Here is a 21985-nt window from a genome sequence, read left to right as displayed (position 1 = left end):
AGGCTGATGTTTGTGGTACAGAGTCTCCATAGTAGGGACTGAGCGCCAACCATTGTAACCTCTTCAGATGGAATTCATGCCTAAATTCCAGACTCCTTTTCACACACAATTTTCTTGTTATCCCAACCTGTCCCACTCCTCTGCTAGGTAGGGACCTTCTCCTAAAACTCAATTTCACTTTCTCCTTCTTGCAGCCCTCATTCTCCAAACTCACTCACCTTGTGTCAATGTTTCAACATCCTTCCTCCCTGCTTCCCTTGTTGATCCCACTGTTTGGGACACTTTCAATTCCACTCATGTAACTCTTGTCTCTCTGATACTTATTCACCCCAGGGATCCCTCTATTTCCCTCTATCCTGTGTCCCACAATATCCTATTGCTCCCAAACACCAATGGAGACTTAAGCCCATAATTTGCCACTTATTAACAAAAAGGTTTCTCAAGGTTACTCACTCTCCATACAATACTCCAGTTCTTCCTGTCCTCAAACCCAGTGGGACATACCATTTAGTTCAAGACCTCAGAGCCATAAATAATGCTCTCATGCCTATACACCCAGTAGTCTCAAACCCCTGCACTATGCTGTCCCATATTCCCCCTTCTACTACTCATTTCATGGCCCTGGATCTCAAAGATACCCTTTTTCACTATTCCCTGACACTCAGGTTGTCAAGACCTCTTTGCATTTACATGGACAGCCCCAGACACCGTCCTATCTCAGCAGCTCACGTGGACAGTACTACCCCAGGCATTCAGGGACAGTCTTCACTTCTTCAGCCAGACATTATCTAATGACCTCACAGCTATTAATCTCAAACTCAAGACTTTCCTGCAGTATGTTGATGATTTTCTCTTATGTTAACCCTCTCATACTATGGCTATCCAACACACAGCTATTCTTCTCAATTTTCTCTCTAACCATGGATATTGAGTTTCAGTCACTAATGCCCAAATAGCTTCTCCAAAGGTCAAATATCTGGGTCTCACCCTTATACCTACTACTTGCTCAATAACCACTCATCATTAGGTGATCCTCCAGGAGCCCATCACCAAGCAACAGGTTTTATCCTTTGTGGGTCTAGCTAATTTATTTTGTCTCTGGATTCCTAACTTTACTACTTTAGCTCAACCTTTACACTGAGCCTCTTAGGGTCCACTAACAGAGCCCCTAGATCCAACAATGCCTAAACATGCTCTTTTCCCTACATTAAAGGAGGCCCTCTTATGAGCCCCAGCTCTCACACTTCCTAACCCAGCCTTACCTTTTGTTCTGCACACTACCTCCCAAGACCATAATTCTGGGGGCAGTTCTAGGACACCAGAAAGGACCCTCTTTTCAGTCAATGGCATGCCTCTCATAACAGCTTGATAACATTCTATGTAGCTGGCCTCCTTGCCTCTAAGTACTTGCCTCAGTGGTGATACTGATGTAAGTGGCAAAAAATGCTCACAGTATGTCAAACAATAACGGTTTACTTATTTCATCAACTAACAGAGTTAATCTCACATAAAATACTTTGATGACCTCCTCTCATCTACAGCAGGTCCATTTAACCCTTATTAAGACCTTGCCGTTATCATTTCCACTAGTAATACCCTGAACCCAGCCATACTCCTTCCCAACTCTGAGGGGGCCCCAGTATATGACTGCATTGAGGTTTTACAGATGACTCCTACCCCCTTCTCTTTTATTCACAGTGATCCTCTTCCTATGGCTGATGACATCTGGTTCATAGATGGGAGTTCTACAAATATAGACAATCACAAGACAGCAGGATGTGCCGTAGTCAACAGATCACAAACCATAGAGGCCAGCACTTTACTGCCTGGGACCTCATCACAAAAGGCAGAATTCATAGCACTCACATGGGCCCTTACACTAATAAAAGATAAAAACATATACACTGACCCAAACTATGCATTCAGTATCTTACGCTCTCATGCTGAAACCTGGCAAGAGAGGGGTCTCATTAGTGTGCAGGGCACCCCTATCATTAATGGGCCTCTCATCCTTAAACTCCCAGAGGCAGCACAGCTCCCAGCACAGGTAGCAGTTACTCAATTGCAAAGGACACCAATATTCCACTAATCCTATGGCTCAAGGCAATGCTTTTGCAGACACACAGGCCAAATTGGCTACACAGCAACTTTATCTGGCCCACCTACTCCCATTAGTCCCAGATACCTTGCCATTACCCCAGTATTTCCCAGAACAGTTCTTTCTCTCTCACAAGCCAAGTTATATACAAAACACTCAAGGATGGATTTTTTAGGAGTCTAAACTGGTACTACCAAATCAGCAAGCCTCTACTATTTCCATGACTTTACATAACTGTTTTCATGTAGGATCAAAGACCTTATACAAACTCTTAGCTCCAGTGGTTATATGTCACTTTTTAAGAAACTTTATTCACCAAATCACACATGCCTGTCAGCTGTGTGCTAAGAAGACCTCTCCTCAAGGGCATCTCCAGCTCCCCTCCTTTCCTACTCACCAGTTTAGGAGACACACTACAGTCAGGACTGGAAAAATAGGAAAATAGCTTTTACCCACATACCTCATCATAAAACCTTTAGCTATCTTCTTACCTTTGACTGTACCTTTTCAGGGATGGATAGAACCCTTTTCTATAACCAGAGAGATAGCTGATAATAGCTACAAGGGCCCTATTATAGGACATCATACCCAGACTTGGGCTGCCACAGAGTATTCAGTCTAACAATGGCCTGGCCTTCATCTCTCAGATCACCCAACAGGTGTCTGCAAGTCTACATATTGCATGGCATTTACACAACCCATATCATCCATAGTCTTCAGGAAAGCTAGGAAAGGTAAATAAGTTCATTAAGACACATCTCACAGAACTTATTCTAGAACTACCCCAAACTTGACCTCAGCTTTTTCCTTTGGCTCTAACCAAGCTCCAGGCACTTCCCTGGGCCCTTACCTTCCTGATCCCCTTTGAGATCACATATGGAGAATATTCCTACTTTGTAATTTACCTGCCTCCAAAGATCTTCCTCCTCTGGCAGAGTATATCTCAATTCTTAATTGTACATTTACTACACCAACATGCAGATCATTGTTTCCTACAACTCTTTGAAGGAGCCAAATCTCTGGGAGGCTTAATTCACCTTAAATGTTCTAAGTCCACAGAGTTACAACCTAAGTGGAGTGGACCTTACTTAGTCTACCTTGCAACTCCAACAGCAGTCAAGGTTTCTGGATTGCCATCCTGGTTCCACATCACCCAAACTAAGCAGTATAGATTTATGGTCTCCTTCAGTATAGATTTATGAACATTTATGGACTCCTCTGGCTGCACCTCTCGTGAGTAGTAATCTCAGCTCCTCACTCTTACCTGCTATCACATTATCAAGAGCTCACAATCATCACTCTCTGATTGACCAATGGTTTGTTCCATTGTCTGGTTCCTCATCCCTTATATTTTACTAGTTCTCCCTTCTACAGTAGGATTATGGGTAGTCTTTTCTGGGTGATTTTCACATCATATGCAAGATCTCCTTCATAATCCTCTACCTAAAAGTTATCTCAGGCTTAATCATCCTTAACTGCTATAGACATGCATGTCTCTCTGGCTTTGATCTTCACACTCCTAACCTGACACAATTGCAACCACTGCCACCTTCAACCTATAAGTTCTACCTCACAAAACCTGGAAGGGCAGTGGGCTATACCCACACCATAATAGCTCAGACCAACTGGATCTCAGGTAACCTCACATTCCACATTGTGCTCAGTTGCCTGTGTTAAAGATCTATACAGTGATTCTGTACTTATGACCAATAGTCCTAGATTCTATTTCTGTCCAGAAGACTCACATGATTCACCTTGTTATGATGCCAGTTACTACCTATGCCCTTACTAGAGATGTGAATCCATAGGCTCAACTGAATATGGATTCTGGACTAATCATTATAAACATATATTTATTAACATCACCTGGACAGGAAAGTACTCCTGGACTCAGATGTTGCATGTATCCATCAGGGTCCCACAAACATTCCCAGTACTCCCAAAAAACCAAACATGGGAATTTTGACTATACCAAGTTCCTACCTCTTAACAAAAACTACATATTCTTAACTCAACACAAAAGTTGCTCCGACATGTGGCCTATACCACTGAAGCCCTTTCCTTCATTCTCAGCCTCTCTCCAAGCTCCAGTTCCCTTACCCATACCACAACTCCTCAGAAACACATAGCAGTTCTTACAATCTGTCCTCCAGGGTCTAATTCAACTGACTTTTTCAATCCCTGGCTTTGCCTGCCCCTACAACAAGATTGATATGTGGCATATCCAGTCACCTGGAAGATATCAGCCTATCAAACATATGCACAAACACAAATTGTTGGGCCTCTAACTTTAGCACCAGGATCATTATGGCCAAAAGAATCTGTCCTGTATCCTTCACTCAGACTAAACTGTGTACAGTCATGTGTACAACTGTACAAGTCATGTGATGGGGTTTCTTGTATCGTGCACCCATGTACAAGAGACAACAAACATCATCAGCCGTATATGCCTTTCTTATGAACAATCCTTTGTCTGTGGGCTTGAAGCATTCACTTCTCACCCTTCCACATGGCAGGGCTCCTGCCATTGGCAGTATTGGCTCCACAAGTGACACTGCAGATAAAATGTGAAGTCATGAAAAGACTACAGATTAAGTCCCACACAGTGTTTCATAGGTCATCTAGGGCCACAACACCAGTCCTCACAGGGATTGGTATCTTCTCAGTACTGGCCCAGGGGAGGGGGGAATTGAAATGGGTGCTTACTTCTATACTCAGTTGCCTTACTTTGAAAACCTTTTTTACAAAGTATCAAGAACTATGGGCTCTCTTCAGTCCCAGATTACCTCTCTAGCAGCAGCTGTCCTTCAAACCATCTCACCCTAGATGTACTGACAGTGAAGAGCGGTGGTACCTGGGCTATGCTGGGGGAGGAATGCTGTTTCTTGGTAAACTACTCAGGTATACTTGAGGGTCAAATTCACAAGCTCCAAGAGTTGGCAGCAAACATAAAAAGTACTCAAGGGGTACAATAAACCCTCTGGTGCTACTGGTAGCCCTCCCAAGAGGCCGAGTAGTAGTAACTATCCAAGGTCCTCTAATCACAGCTGTTTCTTTACTGTTTGGAGTACCCTATGTTTTAAAACTCATCTCAAGGTTTAGCCATTCCAGGACACAAGCTTTCACTGCTAAGAACTTCTAGTCATGAAGGAACCGCCAGCTACTCATCATTCTGTGTCACGTCGCAGCCCCTACCACAATGCCCCTGTTCAGTAGGAAGTAGGCAGAGTGAGCACACATCGTCCCTTAACCACCAAAAGATGGGAAGAATAAGTTTTTCCCATGTAGTTAGTAGTCAACATGGTGCTGGACAGAGCTCCCTTCAGCACAGACTTTTGTGTTCTAGAAAACCCAAAAGTTGAACCTTCCGCTTTAATGTGTGGGCCAATGCTCCCCTAGTCAGCTATCAATACGTCATTCTGCTGGCTCTTTTAACTCTGATCCTGTTAATTCCAAATAAAGCCCCCAGTTTTTCTTTGTTCCTTCAGAGAGTGTTTGCATCTCTTTGGCAGCCCTCCTGTGCCTGCAATAAAAGCCTCTTTTCTTTGTATTCTTTCTCTTTTTATCTCTCTCAAGTTGGAAGACCAAACATTATCATAGTTAAAAAACAAAACCCACTACACTCTCAAAAATAGTTGCACATTAAACATGTTTCACATATTTTAGGTCCTAGTTCCATATAAAAGAAGAGTTAAAAACAATTTTAAAGCCCTGAAGTATCCCTTGCCTTAACCTTACATTTAACCCACAGAAAAATACCTAAAATGTATTAGCTAGCAAAAGGAAACTGTGAGCACAGAAACAATTCAGGAGAAAACAATTGTTGAGTTTGATATTTCAGCTGTTTCTGCTGGCACTGATGTTATTTTCAGTGAAACTTGCAGAAATTAATTAAAAAGTGCTATTATGGTTGCTCTTTTGTTGTCATGCTATTTAATTATTCATACACTTTTCTCACCACTAGATTAAAAACCATTTGAATTAAAGTTTTTTGCAAGTTCCAAAGTGCTTACTACTACATTGACTTGTCTGTCATGGCTCATAAATGATAAATACTGCAATAAAGACATCTATTTTCAGATGTAAATGTGATGATTTTATTAAATAGTACACTGTTAAGATTTAAAAAAATAGAAAACCATAAACAAATATAAACAAAAAAATGGAAACCATCTGAGCTTGTACTAATTACATACATGAATATTATTAGCATTTGGATGAATTTTATTCTCTAATAGTTTTGTGTACATGCATAAAGTTTTTATAGTGTTAAGATAATAGTATATAATTTATATTTTGTTTCATGTATATTACTCTGAAAATTGTAATATAATATTCTATATTTTATGAACAGTATGATCTTGATGGCCTGCAGCCATTTAAACAAATCACTTAATTACCACCACACTCTAATTATTTTATGGGTGAATCTTTGTGTACCCTTAAGTCTTTATTTTTCAGAAAGTAAAATAACTGAATTTTAAGTAAGCTTTTAATACATATTACTAAGTATGAATAAGTTAATGATAAAAATTCTCTCCAGGATAGTATATTTTAACCTTTTAGTAATTTTATTAACAATTATAATTTTTAAATAAAACACCATTTCTTACTGAAATTCATGAAAATTATACCATAGTGTGTTTTCTCTGCTTTAATTACTAGTTTCACTGAATATCTTTGCCAGTTTTTTAACTGAGATGGAAATAATTGATAGATTTGCTTTCTCTTTCAGATTTAAAAGGATTTACTTTCAGTATCAATTGTTTTGTTTTTTGTTTGCTTTATATATGGCTTTCATTACTTTCTGGAAGTTCTCTTATATTCCTAGATTTTATCATGTTGCTAAGTTGAATTTTATCAAATGTTTAGATGATTGGGTGGATTTTGTATTCCATTACATTAGTATGTTCTTTTACACTGGTTTTGCAGGTTGAATCACTCTTGCAATTCTTGAGATAAACCCAATCATGGTGTATAATCCTTTTTGGAGATTGGCTATTTTTGTTTGTTAATATTTTGTTGAATTTTTCATGTCTATATTCATAAAGGGCACTGTTTTGTAGCTTTATTTTCTTGTGATGCATTTATCTGGTTTATAAGTAGGATAATACTGGTCTCTTAAAATGAATTGGGAAGTTGTTAGGTTTAGATCTAAAATGTATCCCCAAAGTCTTATGGCCTAAGAGGTGGGGCTCAGTTGGAGATGGGTGACTGGGGCGTGACCTTCCCCAGTTCCTCACCTCTTTTTCTGGCTGTTTGAGGTTGGCAGTTTTCTTCCACTTGAAGCCAGCTGGCCATGCAGTGAACCCACTGGAACCTGAGCCAAATAAATATTTCCTTCTTTAGTTGTGGATGTCAGGTATTGTATGTCATTGACAAGAAAGTGGACTGACATGGAAAACTGGTACTGGAGTGAGTGCCTCTGATCCAAGGCCTTTGAATCTGGTTTGTGGAAAGTTTGTAAAGGTCTGAAGCTGTGGGCTGAAGAAGCATAGAATGGTTTGGGAAGAGGGTGACTGGTAACTCTGGTTGGAGTTGAAAAGGCCAGAATATTGATAGGTATGTGGGCAGTAAAGGACTAATTCAGAAGGCTTCAGTTGGGAACACAGATTCCATTGGCAGCAGACCACGTGTGTTACAATACGGCAGAAAATCTGTCTGTATTTTGATCATATCCTGAGACTCTGCAGGTGATACAAATGAAAGGCAGTGGATTAAAATCTGTTGAAGGCAGATTTCAAGGCACCACACTGTTCAGGTTGTGACTTGGATCTTGCCAGCCCTAGAGTAAGAATCAGGGCAAAAAGCAGACGTAAAATTTTGCAATATTATGAGAAAGGAAGCCCCTGCAATACGGGAAAAGGAAAGTATGGCTGCTGAAGAGCTTAGCATTACAAAGAAGTCAAGTGCTTTGAGTGAGAATAATAGGAAAGATGGCTTCAAGGCATCTCAGGAATTGGACAGATCCTACCCTTCAAGGACCCCTTTGCTCTGAAAAAGAGATTTCCAGGACTCCCCCTCTTTTAGATTGGTATTGTATTTCATAGGCAAGAAAGCTGACTCATATAGAAGTACTGCCTCATCTATTTTTCAAAGGGATTACAAACAACTGGTGTTAAGTCTTTGGTATAATTAATCATTGAAGCTAACCAGAATTATCTGGGATTTTTTGTGGCAAGTTTTTTGATTACTAATTAAATGTCTTTTCTTATTATAGATCTGTTTTGATTTTCTGGTTTTTCTTAATGAATCTTAGTAGCTTGTATCATTCTAATAATAACTAAAATATTTGTATTTCTAGTAATAAATTCCTTGTTGGCACAACTTTTTCCAGACTGGACACATTTCATAGGAAAACCAACAGAATGAGCACAACATAGGTGAACTATTGTCACATGAGGAGATTATAGGTGTATCCATCCACAAATGAGCCAAGGTCCAGACTCTGGGCCCAGACATAGCACAGTGACAACTAGAGGCAGGTGATGCCAGCAAATAGCTCACAGATGGGGACTGTTTCATTTTGGCCTTTAAAGGAACCTGGTTCCTATTTCTTCTTGCTTCTTGAATGAATTAATTTCCCTACCCACTTATTCCTTTATCTACTTCCCCTAAAGAAGATAAAAATTTCAACTTGATGGCATATACGATGCAAGATTTGGACACAGATTTGCTAATAAAGAACTTTGGAATAATAAACTGCTTATAAACTATAGTCTGAGAGGTATTAATTTTGAATTACCAGATGGACTTTTCATTAAATGGTTCATTAGAGCACACATCCATGTAAACACACACACACACACACACACACACACACACACACACACACACTTGAAAGCATAAAAACCCAGACAAGAAAAGATCCCATATTTCAAACATGGCACACAGCCCATAAACTATAAACTACATATTCTAATGTGAGCCTCTTTTCAGAGTTCTAGACATAATCTATTGTGATGTCATTAGCAATTAGAATACACACACACACACACACACACACACACACACGAGGCTCAAAATTGAAAGGCTTTGACTGTAGATTTCAAAGATACGTCATGCCATAAAGTAAGCAAAAAACCTGAAGACAGGAAAATAAGTAAATTTAATTCTTAATTTTCTGAATGAGTTCATTTCTACTTTATTCACATCTACTAGTTAATATGTTCTGGAAGGAAAAATAAAATAAACTTTGCTTTTCTTTGTATTTTTATTCAAATGGTACACATGGACATTAAAGATTGTATATGAATGTAGACCTCTAGTTAATAAATGCATCTTTTGTCAGTATGCATATATTTCTCAAGTCTTTTACTTCATTTATAAATGGAGCTATTCAAGGGAAAAATTCTTAACTTATTTCTGAAAACAGCATGTAACCTCAATACAATAAATAGCATTTGGCCTTTTAGCTGGAGTCCTTTCTCTGTGCTGGACAGGACAGTGTGATAAGAAGTCACTGGCAAGACCAGAGTGGGAATTAATGCTTAAGGAGAATTATTTTCTAGCTACTTAGAGACTTTACAATTAAAAAGTAAGTCTCTGAAGCTGAGGGGTTTTCTTTTCATAACTCTTGGCTCCTGAATCCATAACACAGTTATGTACAAGGTTCCAAGGAATGCAGATTCAGGAAGCTGCAGATGGACTACAAAAATGCCAACAAAAAGAAGTTGCATGTAGGAGGAAGTAAGAGGACCTCCCTTGCTTATTTCTCAGTGTCTCAGGGGCCTTCCTTCTGTTCGGTCATTCGTGCCTAAGAGTAATCAGAATGATAAAAACGGTGTGGGCCAAGCTAAGATATATAACTATACAAAGTCTTTGATAATTAGTATCTGGATAACACACAGATTTTCTGTGCTTTAATTGAGTCTCTATGGTACATTCCATACACTTATTTCCTTAATTTATGAAAGTGCTAACAGCCAAATGACTTTTGATTTTTCCTATTTCATTAAATATGATTTAAAATGGTGAAATTGTGTCCAATGAGACTATAAATCTTAATCTCAAAAAGCATTTAATGAGGTATTAAATAGGAAAAGAAAAAGGCAAGTCATTTATAAAATTAATTTTCTCCAATTTCTTAAAATTCTAATATTAGAGATATGAAACATCAATTTAACTTTTCATCTTCTAAAAATTTATTTTAAGTGTGACTTTTAAAATATAGAATATATTCTTCCAAGACATGAAAAACACAAATGTTTCCAAAGTTAAGTAACTTTCTTTGGCTTTGAACTTGTTTAGCTTTAGTACATTCATGGACAGCACAAATGTTTCCAAAGTTAAGTAACTTTCTTTGGCTTTGAACTTGTTTAGCTTTAGTACATTCATGGACAGGAAGAGACTTTCTTCCAGTTTTGATATTTTTGTCTGTTTGTTTTGGTACTAGGGATTTTTTTGTCTGTTTGTTTGGTACTAGGGTACTAGGGATCATGACCCTGTGCTTGCAAGACAGGCACTTATGCTGCTGAGCTAAATCCCCCGCCCCTGACTTTCTTCTGAAGCAGGAATTTCTTTTTTATGGTGAACAATATGATTCTTAAGAAATGTCATTATAAGTAATTCTCCACTTCAGGTATTTTATATCCCAGAGTAGTTGGCCAATAATGATGAGAAACCAGTGAGCTGAGCAGAGAACAGGCCTGGAATCCATATCATTACTAAGATCCACATGCCAAGCTTTTACTATTTCCTAGTAAAACCATAATGCCTACCTCTATATATTCAAGCAGTAATTTACTAGTATATTATTTTATCAGCAATTGACTAAAACCATTTTAAAATTATTTCACATTCAAATCCTTTGTTTGGGTCTGACTTAGGAGCTTGCTGTGATTGGATATTGTGTATTTCTCAATGGATTGCATGTTGGAGGCTTGGTCTCCAGTAAGTCTATACTGGCAGTATTAAATTTAAGAAGTCAGGCCAGATAGAAGCCGTGAGGTCATTGAAGGTACTGCCCTCAGGAAGGTTAAAGTAGATCTCATGAGACACTTTAGTTCTTGAGAGAAAGTTGTTTTGAAAGGTAGGCTTGGCTCCATTCGGCTCTCTGATTTTCTGTTTTGATGTGTGACATGGTACCTTGGCCAGAACCAGCCCTATTTAGAAGAATTTCATCCATGAAGTTATGATACTCTGAAATTATGATATCCTTCTTTATAAAATTAGCATGCTTCAGATATTTTGTTATAGTAACAGACAAATGCAGACCCTAAATATCAGTCATCTATGTGCAGGAGAAGAAAAAAGGGTTAGAAGAATTTGTGAATGTCCAAAGCCATCTGCATAGTCACCATTTAAGAACAAAGGTCCTTGTTTTGCAGCTTTTCTAAATGAGAGATTAACCAATAGGTCTTTTAAAGCAGGTCTGTACTTCATTTATAAAGTCGAGTAAGTACATCTGCCTTGGGCTCCACTGAAAATTCTCTGCCACCTATGATTGTTACAAGTTAAGCTAAGAGAGACAGTGTTCACTCTATGATAAACTTATGCATTTTCCACAAAGACACCTACTTGCTTTTCTTTTGCTGTTTTAAAAATTCAATTCTCTTATTTTGTATGTACTTAGAAGAATACGTAAAGTAAATATATATAAATATCTCCTAGTTACTTCTTAAAATTGCTAGGAAACAAACTAAAACATATAAAAAATAAAGCTTCCCACAAACTGTAAATATTTGGTGCTAATGAGCACAGCAGAGAAAACTGCTTCGGCTTGTACCCACAGCGAGGAGCCCGAATAATGCATGAAATGATAAATCTCAGTCCACAACCAGGAGAAGTCTTTTCATAGCTTGTTTAAAGATTCATTTTAAACACAGTATAAAAGAAGTTCTTTGTTTTTTCTTGATTGGCCTGAGAAAAATGAAAAGCTAATGTGTTTCCAAAAACATTATTATAGAGAACAGGAAAATATTCTTTTAATTTTAAATTTTAAAATTTCTCTCCACTCTCCTTTCCTTTAAAAACATTTCCTTACATTGTCTCCTAAAGACTATGTGACTTTTCTGAGCTTAGAGATAATGCCTTCCCAAGTTTCTTAAACTAACAACTAGGAAAGCAGGTATATGAACTCACATATTCATGAAAGTACTAGATGTCCTTTTAGATCTGCCCTGTGTCACACACAAGTCTTTGGTTGCTGAAGGAAACTGTTTGTATAAATGCGTGTTCTTTGTTTTTGCCCGCTTTGTTTCTGCCTTACAATCCATACTGAGTTAACTAAAATCCCTACTGTCAAACGCCACCCCTTTCTTTGATCAGAGTGAAGCAGTTTCTGTGCTTTTTTTTTTTTTTTTTTGTCTTTTTTCATTTTTATCGGTACCAGGGATCGAACTCACAACCGCCTGCTTGCAAGGCAGGTGCTTATGCCGCTGAGCTAAATCTCCAGCCCCCAGAGTGAAACAGTTTCAAGTACAAATAAATTTCATTGCATGGAAGAATTGGTAGAGGGTATGCTTATCACGCATGAAGTCCTGGGTTCAATCCCCAGCACTACAAATAAGTGAATAAATGAGTGAATGGTGATCAGATTTTTATTGTCACAAATGCTGGTTATACTAAACAATGTTAATGACAAAACACTGCTCCCTAAGGGGCAGACACTATTTCAACCTCCAACACCAGCTTAGGGCAACCCTGTATTGCACTGCTAATAATTGAAAGACTTTTTTTTACTTTTCCTTTGGCTTATTATGTTAGTCTTTGTCTACATTCTTGGACATGGGATAAGACTATCAGAGAAAAGAGCAGAGATTTGGTAAAAATAAGTTCCCATCCCAGGCTAATAGTACCAGTTCTAAAGATCGAGTGAAATCCTATTTCTTACTTGTATCTTTCTCGAGTTTTCAGTGCTCTGGGAATTCTGTTACTATTATAGCTGTCAGCAAGAGACTAGGTGACAGAGAAAAAAATATTTCCTATTTCCACTAAACCATGAAGGAAACACCTGCACAGCACAAAACCCAGGTCTTTCTTGTCTACCTCATCTTCAAGAGACTGTAACATTTATCGATCCATACTTCACTTTATATATCCATACTTATAATTTCTTTAGAATTTTCTGTGCAGGGAGGTATGACAGACTTTTACTTTTTTAAAAATTTGAAATAAAAACAAATTTCTGTGAAAATATCTTAGCTAAGGCTAGTCTAATTCCTCAAGCTCCTGTGGACCAGCTCTTCTCATTGCGAGTTCTTTAGCTTTCCCATTAATTCTATGATTTTTCATTCAAAATGGATTTCTTTTTTGCTTAATTTAGCCAAAGTCAGTTTCTGTGGTTTGCAACCAAAAGACTCTATTTGATATATTTACAAATGTTCAAACTATATTTAACATAACTTCACAGGTAAAATAGTAAGCCATTTTATAGATGTGGGAACTAATCCTCAAAAGTTAAAGTGATTTGTTTTGGGTTGTATACAAAGTTACATTAGAACTGACATTTAAAGTTGGATTTATAAGAAGTTATATCTTTACTCTTCATCTCAGAATTAGAAAAGCTTAGAAGTCCTTTCTTGAGAGTGACATTTTGCTGGATTTTTAAGAGATGCCAGCCCAAAACACCACTCGCTGCTCCATTTACTAGAACCATCCACCCATCCACTCATTCAACAAATATCTGAATACAGTGGAGTCAAAGTGCTGCGTTAAACATGGAGAATGAAATGCTGAGCTTGTCAGTCCTTCCTACAAATTGCTCATATTTCTCTGGGATGCTGATTATTCAGTTTATAGACAAACAATAATATAATCAGTTAAATTTAAGTTTAATATGAAGAAAATCTAGAACATAATAATAGTTACATGGTTTGCACAGAATAAAAATAATTCAGCTCATTAAATTAGAAATATTTTTGTGCATTAAATTAGAAATATTTAAGCCTTTTGTAGAGTAATTCTTCGTTGCAATGACTTCTAGAAACACAGAGAGAAACTCTGCTAATTCCAGTCTTTAAAAATAAAGAGATGATGAAATAACATATTTCCTACATCCCTACATTTGCATGCTACCCTCAAGATTTCTGCTAGATCTGTGTAACAGTTAGTATTTTCTTTAAATTAGTTTCCTTTTATTGGTTTGAAAATATTTTAATGGAAACTCTGTATTGCTACATTAAAAAAAGCAGTAGACAGCACTTTCTGTAAATAGAAAGTACCTACAGAAATACAAAAATGAAACAACAGTAATACACTTTAAGTAGATAGCAATGTAGTGCAAAGTTCTGAGCTTGCAGCCTGATTCACTCTGTTCCAAAGAAAGACTAGCAATTGTGCCACAGGTATTAGAGACCTAGTCATTCCAAATTAATCTTTCTCACGGAAATAATAAGGACTGAAACAAAACCTGAATGGAAGAAATTTTCTGGCTTCATGATTTGTTCCATTTGGTATCCTTTTGCAGACTTTGACATTCTGTGTGTTTCAGAGTCCTGAGAGCACAAGGATGCAGCACACAGCAACCTGGGGAATATGAGTCTGCTCCATGTGCAGAGAACTATAGAAAGCAGCTGTGTGAATACACTGGGTGTTCGACTGATTGATTGACTGATTGGTATTGGGGAATCAAACTCACCACCTCTCATCTGCCAGGCAGGTGCTTATGCTGTTGAGCTAAATCACCTGCCCAGCAGTGAGTGTTTTTATTTAGTCAGTGATCTTCTAATATATACCAACTACCTCCCATGTGTCAGTTACTGTGCTAAGTGAGGGTGACTCAGTGGAAGGATTCTCACTCACTTCAAGAAGTTAATTAGGGCAATTGTATAACACAACTGTAAAGGAGTAAAAAGTATAATAATAGAACATCCAATATACCCTACATGCTAGACTAGTACAGAAAGGAGGTATTTTTAAATCACAATAGGGTACCTGTTTCAGGGTTTCTAGAAGGTTTACCTGTTTCAGGGTTTACCTGTTTAGGGTTTCTAGAAGGTATGCTGTGTTTGGTTTTTCCTTTCCTTTGGTGAACATTAGTGAACAAACAGCAGTCACATAGGGAATGGGGATATGGGAGTAGGACACAGGAGCAAAATTTCTACCATACGGACAGAATAAAGGGAGAGTCCAAAACAATGCTATAGCTTTGTCTAATTCTTTCTTTCATAAGACAGAATCATGATTCCTTAGAGTTAGAGGCTAAGTTGATACCTAAACTGGACCTGTTGCAATCCTGTCTAATAATCTTTTTAATTTACTATTTTCAGAGTCAAAGGTATTCACATTTGTTCCGAAAAGATAATCCAGAACATTCTCAGTTATTCTCAGTACCAAAAAAAGGAAGGAAAGAAGAGGAAGAGAGGAAGAACTGGGGGAGGAGAAGAATAAAGGAAAGAAGAAAGGGAGATCTTGAGTGGTCGGTAATTACCATACTTTTAAAACAGTTGAAAGGGAAGATATGTAACATAAGACAAACATGCATATTATGACATCTAAAATAAACTGTTGTATGGTCAATGTTAGACTTTCATTGAGAAATGTTTATGGAAAAATTAGTATGAAAGAATAAATAGCTTACTGTGGTTATCAAAACAGCTTCCACGCTGATCAAAAGCATTTTCTCTGTGGATGCATTTGTTTGTTTTTCTCCAGTGCTCTTTGACTTAACTTTACTGAAACTTTGGTTAAATATGGAAACAGAAGGCAAGAGAAACCTTTGAATATTTCTCAGCCAATCTTACTTTTCCTAAGTAGGTATTTTGTTTTCCGCATTCTTCCTAACATTTACATGGTTTTGAAAGTAAGTATGAGGGATTTTAAAGTTTCCTCCATCTTCCAAGACAGGTAATCATGGCAACATATTAAGTAAGGAGGGAAGTCCAGGATACTTTTTTTTAACTTCATGCATTTATCATCAGTATAGAACTTGGGAATGGAGGAGAGTAGCTTTTGTGAAATAAATATACTGCTGAATTGTCCTATACAAAATTCTGTAACAGCCTAGACATAAGTCATTATTTCAGCTATATTGTTTTTTGTATTCCATCCTGGTTCTAGCTAGTAAATACCATTTAACATTCTAATGATGTTGTTTTCTTCAGAATTATATGTGATGAAACGTTTTACTAACCAATGACACATTGTACAAAAGCATCTTGTTTCAGACTTTGGTTGTATTAAAGACTTCCTCAGGAATCTAAAATATATAGCCTAGAAATTTAAAAATATAAATGTGTATAGATAAAAATATAGAAGTCTTATACCTTAATTCTTAAAATTAAAACATTTAAGTGGCCAAGCCAGGATACAGTTACATGCTAAGCCTTAAAATTTGATCCTTCCAGAGGAATGAAGACTAATAAAATATACCTGTGAAGCTTCAGAGTGATAGTTCCATAAACAGTGGCAAAACCGAGAAGACGGACCCATCTTAGGAGAATACAGCGAAATGTACTTGGCTCAAAGTACAAAATAACAACCTGTGGGATAAGGACAGATAGAAAGAGATCTTTAGGATCAACTGATGGCCCAGACTACAATTAATACTTTGTAAACTGGTACATTATACATGTGAATTTGGATCTAAGCACACATTCATTCAAATAATTCTTTAAAATGGTACATTGATTGTTCATTGTTCATATCAAAGAATTATAGAGGCTTTCTATTGCTTTCAAATAAAATATAATTCTTTAATTCTAACCTTGAGCAGCTTCTGTTAGCTGTTTCTAACTCTTTAGTATGTGCAGTTACCTCTCCTTACTTCCCTATGCAGGCAAGTCAGCGTAGTTCCCACTGCTGCTGTCCCCAGGAGCCCACCTATTCACACCTAGACAGGCAGCCTCACATTCCCCTCCGAGAACCCTAACAAGGAAACACCGTTCACACTGGATGCCCCCCAAATCCACCATTCCTTATTATTTAATGTACTACTTGGATTAATTACCCCACTCAATCTTCACTTTTCACACCAGAGTCTTCATTCAGCAAAGGATATATAAACCTTCCATGCTACATGCAACTGATAAAAGACACGACAACTAATAAAACCAGGAAGAGAGACATGAAAACCAGAGACTGCATTAAAGGAACATAGGTACTGACAAATATTGTGCAGCTTCAACGGTGGCACAAAGAAGCAAGTGAACAATTACAGGATAGTCATGAGATGCAGGAAAGCTACTCTACTATATTTCATCTGCTATTGTTTGATGTTTAGCAAACCTTTATAAAGAAGAACTGGTTTGACCAGGCCTAAGGAATCACATGTAGTGCCACAGGACTAATAATATCCAAAATATATGCCTAAATCTTCTGCTGGAGCAGCAGCTTTGAACTGATTTTGCTAAAATAGACCATTCTAACAGAAAATACACCCACTCCCCAAACCTTGGGTGATTCTTTTGGGTACTACTGGTGGCCATGATGCAGGGGCTAACATTTGACAAGTGGAGCCCTTCTGTCCTCCAGTATCAAGAATGGCATTACTTACAACTCTCTTGGTATTTCTCAAATATTTTTATTATATAAAGGTATTAAATTAGAATTATATTTTCAAGGAACAGAGAAATAATGGGACAAAAATCTTAAGAACAAATTTTTAAAATGGAAAAATTTTGTGCTTTTCAAGTTAAATAAAATTTTTTCAACTTTATTCTTTAACTTATACACAGTATTTGACCACAGTTTTCCAGATCACTACATAGATATGAAGTAGATGCATATAGAGACTTTCCTTCAGAATTTACCACAGACATGTTTGGATTCAGGAAAAAAATAATAACTATCCTTATTTTATTATTTTCATAAATAAATTTTAGCTCATACATATGAATGTATTTCCTTTGCATAAGACACCAATAGTAATTGTGGGTTCTACAAAACAAGTTTTATCGTTTATTAAGGAATTTAAGTTGAAGAAAGAAAAGTAAACTTAGGGGTGAAAAAAGATAGACATGTGTCAAGAGAAATCTGGATACATGACTAAGGAATCTGAGAGAGTGTATGTATCCATTCTCGTGCCAGACAACTAAAGGAGTGAACATTAAATCTAGAACACATGCCATCTTAAATATTGTCAGTGACAATGATTTTAAGAATTATTCTGAAACAGTGGATTTTACAACAGCGGGGCTGTAAAATCCGTGTTACTTTAAAACTTCCCGTTGCACATTAAGCAACCTCTGGGTAATGAATAAACATAGATGAACAACTATAATACAAAATTCTATTATAAAATGATGAATTACTCTTGAAGTATTTGGGAACTATTGATAAAACCTTCAAACTTTTTTCACAGATACAGAATTTGAGGACTTGCCAATGTAAGAGAAGACTGAGTCCTTCGGAAATAAATGAAAGAATAACAGACTTTTCATCACTTATGGGTAAGGTAAAACTTTAAATAAATAAAAATTCAGTGAATTTAATAAAACATGTAGTAGAAATCGCTCGGCAGATAGTGAGCTGGAAACCCCAGTTTGGCTGAACCAGAGGCAATGCAGGTGGTGAGAACTCGCTCTGGATCTAGTTCCCCGGCGTCCAAATCATAGTACGGTTTGTTTGTTTGTTGCGTGACTTAGCAAATTACCTAATACTGTCATGAGATGCCTCAGATGTTTCCTTTGCAAAAATAAATGAAATAACAATACTGCTTCCTGAGACTATTTTGAAAATTAATGTAACAGTATGGAGCAAACAAAAACAGGCCCTTTTATAGTGCATATTAAATGTGTTGGATAATTATTAGAATTATTTGTTCTTTGTTGGAAAAGTTAAAATTTTCATTGTAGTATAATTATATACTATTATTTCAGTGAATATCTGACCACTTCAGTCATTCCTTCTTTTAAATTGCTATAATCACTTTTTTGCTTTATACTTTTTCTACCATATTTGAATGGTTATACCTCTGACTCAAATTTAAAACTAGGGAAGGCTGTGCTCTTCTATATATTTTGTAGCTTTACAAACAGAAAATTTATATGTGTTAAATATTTACCGAATGATGTATCTCAGCTAATTCTTAAAAGAAAATGTTATCCTCAAAATACATTTGATAGACTTATCAGACACCTAGAGTTTCACAGCATCTCACAAAACTTTCTCCAAAAAGAGTCATATTTTCAGTCATAGAAGAAGCCTTAAAGAACTGCAAGCAATTTGTGAAATGATCTCATGCACCCTGTCAGAATGGAAGGAAGCTAGAAACTAATAATAAAAGAAACCATAAAAACTACACAAACACTTGGAGACTGAACAAAATACTTTTGAATGATTGTAAGTCATTAGTGATATTAAAGGAAAAAGCCAAAAAATCCTAGAATCAGATGATAATGAAAACACAACATGTTAGAATGTGTGGGACATGAGGCAAGCATTCTAAGATGACATTTATAGTACATTAGCAAACCACAGTGGTCCCAAGTAAGTAACCTAATGGTCAATCTTGGATTCCAGAACAAAAATAAACTGAGCCTAAAGCCAGTAGGGGAAAAGAGATAATAAACATCAGAACAAAGTTAATAAAATGGAGATCAAACAATACAAAAGATTATGAATTTTAAAAATTCATTCTTTGAAAAGATAAACAAGACTGACAAATCTTTAATCAAACTTGACAAAGAAAGCAAAAATGCCCTGAATTAATAAAATTAGAGGTGATACAGTTTAAATTTCAATCAATACTTCGGACCAAGAGGATTATTAGAAACTATTTTGAAAATTTATATCCCAAGTTGAGGAATTTAGAAAAAATAGGTAAGTTCCGGTGACTTCCCAAAATTGACCCACAAGATATAAAAATATAGACAGATTAATAATGAGCAATGAAGTTAAAATAGCAGTAAGAACCCTCCCAACTGAATAAATCCAAAGATCTTGCAGATTTTCTGGTGAATTTTATCAGAATTTTAAAGAAGAAATAATGCCAACGCTCCTCAGATTTCCATGAAACAAAAAGAGAAGGAACACTTCCAAATTCTATGAAGCCAGCATTACCCTCATATTAAGACCATATAAGGACTCAACAAACAAAAGAAAGCTATACCAATGTCCTTGAAAAACACGGATGCAAAAATCCTCGGTAAGATTCTTGCAAACAGAATTTAACAACACGGTAAAAATATCATACACCACAATCAATACCACAGTGCATTCTAGGAATAGAAGGCTAGTTCAAACATATATAAATCAATGAGTATAATACACCATTGAAATAAAACCAAGGTTAAAAAACCACATGGTCATGACAATAAATGCCAAAGCCACTAAAAAATTCAACTTTCTTTTATGATTAACAAAAATCCTTGAAGAAAATAGGTATAGAAAGACCTTTCTTCAAATTGATAAAAGCTACACATGAGAATCCCACAATCAGCATCATAGTAAATGGGGGAAAGATTGAAAGCATTTCCTTTACTTTGTCTGTTTCTGTGGCACTGGTGTTAACAGAGCAGAAAGGGCTTACTAAATAATCTGCTGGGTGAAAGAAAAAAATAAAGCTATGGGGGAAGGTACAGCTGAACATACCTAATGCTGTGAGAACGGAAATGTGATCACTCACGGGAAGAGAAGAAAAGATGCTGAATCACGCAAACACTGGGCAGCTGATCATTTGTTGAGGCAGGAGAGAGTAAAATGTCAAAGATGTGTGAACATTTTAAGTCTGAGTGATCTGGAGAAGGATCATTTGGCTTGAAATGAAACAAAGAAAAGGATGCATGGGTCTGAGGAATATTATGATCAGTGATATGTCAGCTGTCTAAAGGCCCCGAACTCGAACTTTCCACTGCTCCAGCAGCAAAGTTTGAAAAAATTTCTGATTGGTGGTTGTAACGCTGGCCCATAGGCAAACTGAAAATTCAACTTGAAAAACCTACACGGGTCAACAGTGAGTTACACATTGTATCTTTTTGCAGACACAAAGGGGTCATGAGCACAGCTATCACCCCGATAATATAGTGCTCGTGCAATTTGGGGGCCTCAGAACCAATTATTTTATTCTCTATTATTTCTTATGGGAAAAACATACTCAGTTCTCAAACTTTTTGTTGTTTGACTGAACTGGGAATGAACTGAGCTCAACAACTGAGGTGTCGCTGTCCTTCTAACATGAAGCTTCACTATCTTATTCTTGTTCCAGAGGGCTGGCATCCCTGGCTGTCTCGGCATCCCAAGACCAAGTAAGGTTTCTGTCTTATTTGCATGCCTCTTTCTGTCATTGAGCACTAGATCTATCAACTCTATTTTTAAATAATTTCTGTGATTCATTTATTTACTGTCTTCTCCCAGCTATTTATAAGATACATAAGGGTAGGGACTGTAATGGTATTATTCATAAGTGCATGCCCATTTCCCAACTCTTTGCTTGGAAATAATAGGTAATTAATACATGCATATGCTAGGACTAAAATTTTAAAAAGATATAGAAGAGACGAAGGGAAGGAGGGAATAATTGACGATGGAAAAACAGTAAGTTTACCCAATTCAGATCTAGTTTTTAAAAACTGATTAATATACTCTGTAATGAAAGAAAAACAAAACTCAAAATGATACTCAAGTTTCAATGTCTTTTAAATCTCATTATTTAATCTTTCATTGTTAAACAGATATAATCATAGTTTAACAACATGACTATAAAATGCATACTCTTTCCTAAATCCCAAGCTAGTAAGATTTTGTTAACAGATTTTAGTAGAACAAATGTAAAAAAAGCTAAGCCACTATGCTGAATAATTTATGAATGAGGATAATTCTACTGATATCACATTAATAGCTGTCATTTTTGTATCAACAATGGCTACTGTTATGATTTGAAAGGCCCCAACCCCAAAACTCATGTTAATTTAATTGTCATTGTAACAGTATGAAGAATTGGCCCTTACAAGACGCCACTGGATTATGAGCATACCATCACCTTTAAGGCCATTAAAGTAGACGGAA

At 36.7% G+C, this 21985-nt stretch overlaps 1 protein-coding gene and 1 long non-coding RNA gene across 2 annotated transcripts in view; one reads left to right on the top strand and one right to left on the bottom strand.

The window, feature by feature from the left end:
* Window positions 1–21985, bottom strand: part of Gpr158 (G protein-coupled receptor 158) — a 424142-nt gene that overhangs the window by 45590 nt on the left and 356567 nt on the right. The window contains exon 6 of the mRNA XM_003463167.4: window positions 16412–16521. Coding sequence (XP_003463215.4) covers window positions 16412–16521 — 110 coding nt within the window. The remainder of the gene's footprint in view (window positions 1–16411; window positions 16522–21985) is intronic.
* The window catches only part of LOC111754944 (uncharacterized), a 196513-nt gene that overhangs the window by 157213 nt on the left and 17315 nt on the right, over window positions 1–21985 (top strand). The window contains exons 3-5 of the long non-coding RNA XR_002789616.2: window positions 15310–15462; window positions 18342–18429; window positions 21186–21225. This is a non-coding gene — a long non-coding RNA (uncharacterized LOC111754944). The remainder of the gene's footprint in view (window positions 1–15309; window positions 15463–18341; window positions 18430–21185; window positions 21226–21985) is intronic.

This window comes from Cavia porcellus, unplaced genomic scaffold (assembly GCF_034190915.1).
Source record: "Cavia porcellus strain 051 isolate PalLab524CR breed Dunkin Hartley unplaced genomic scaffold, mCavPor4.1 scaffold_27, whole genome shotgun sequence".
In the NCBI taxonomy this organism is placed as follows: domain Eukaryota; kingdom Metazoa; phylum Chordata; class Mammalia; order Rodentia; family Caviidae; genus Cavia; species Cavia porcellus.
This window is presented reverse-complemented; position numbering and strand designations above follow the sequence as displayed.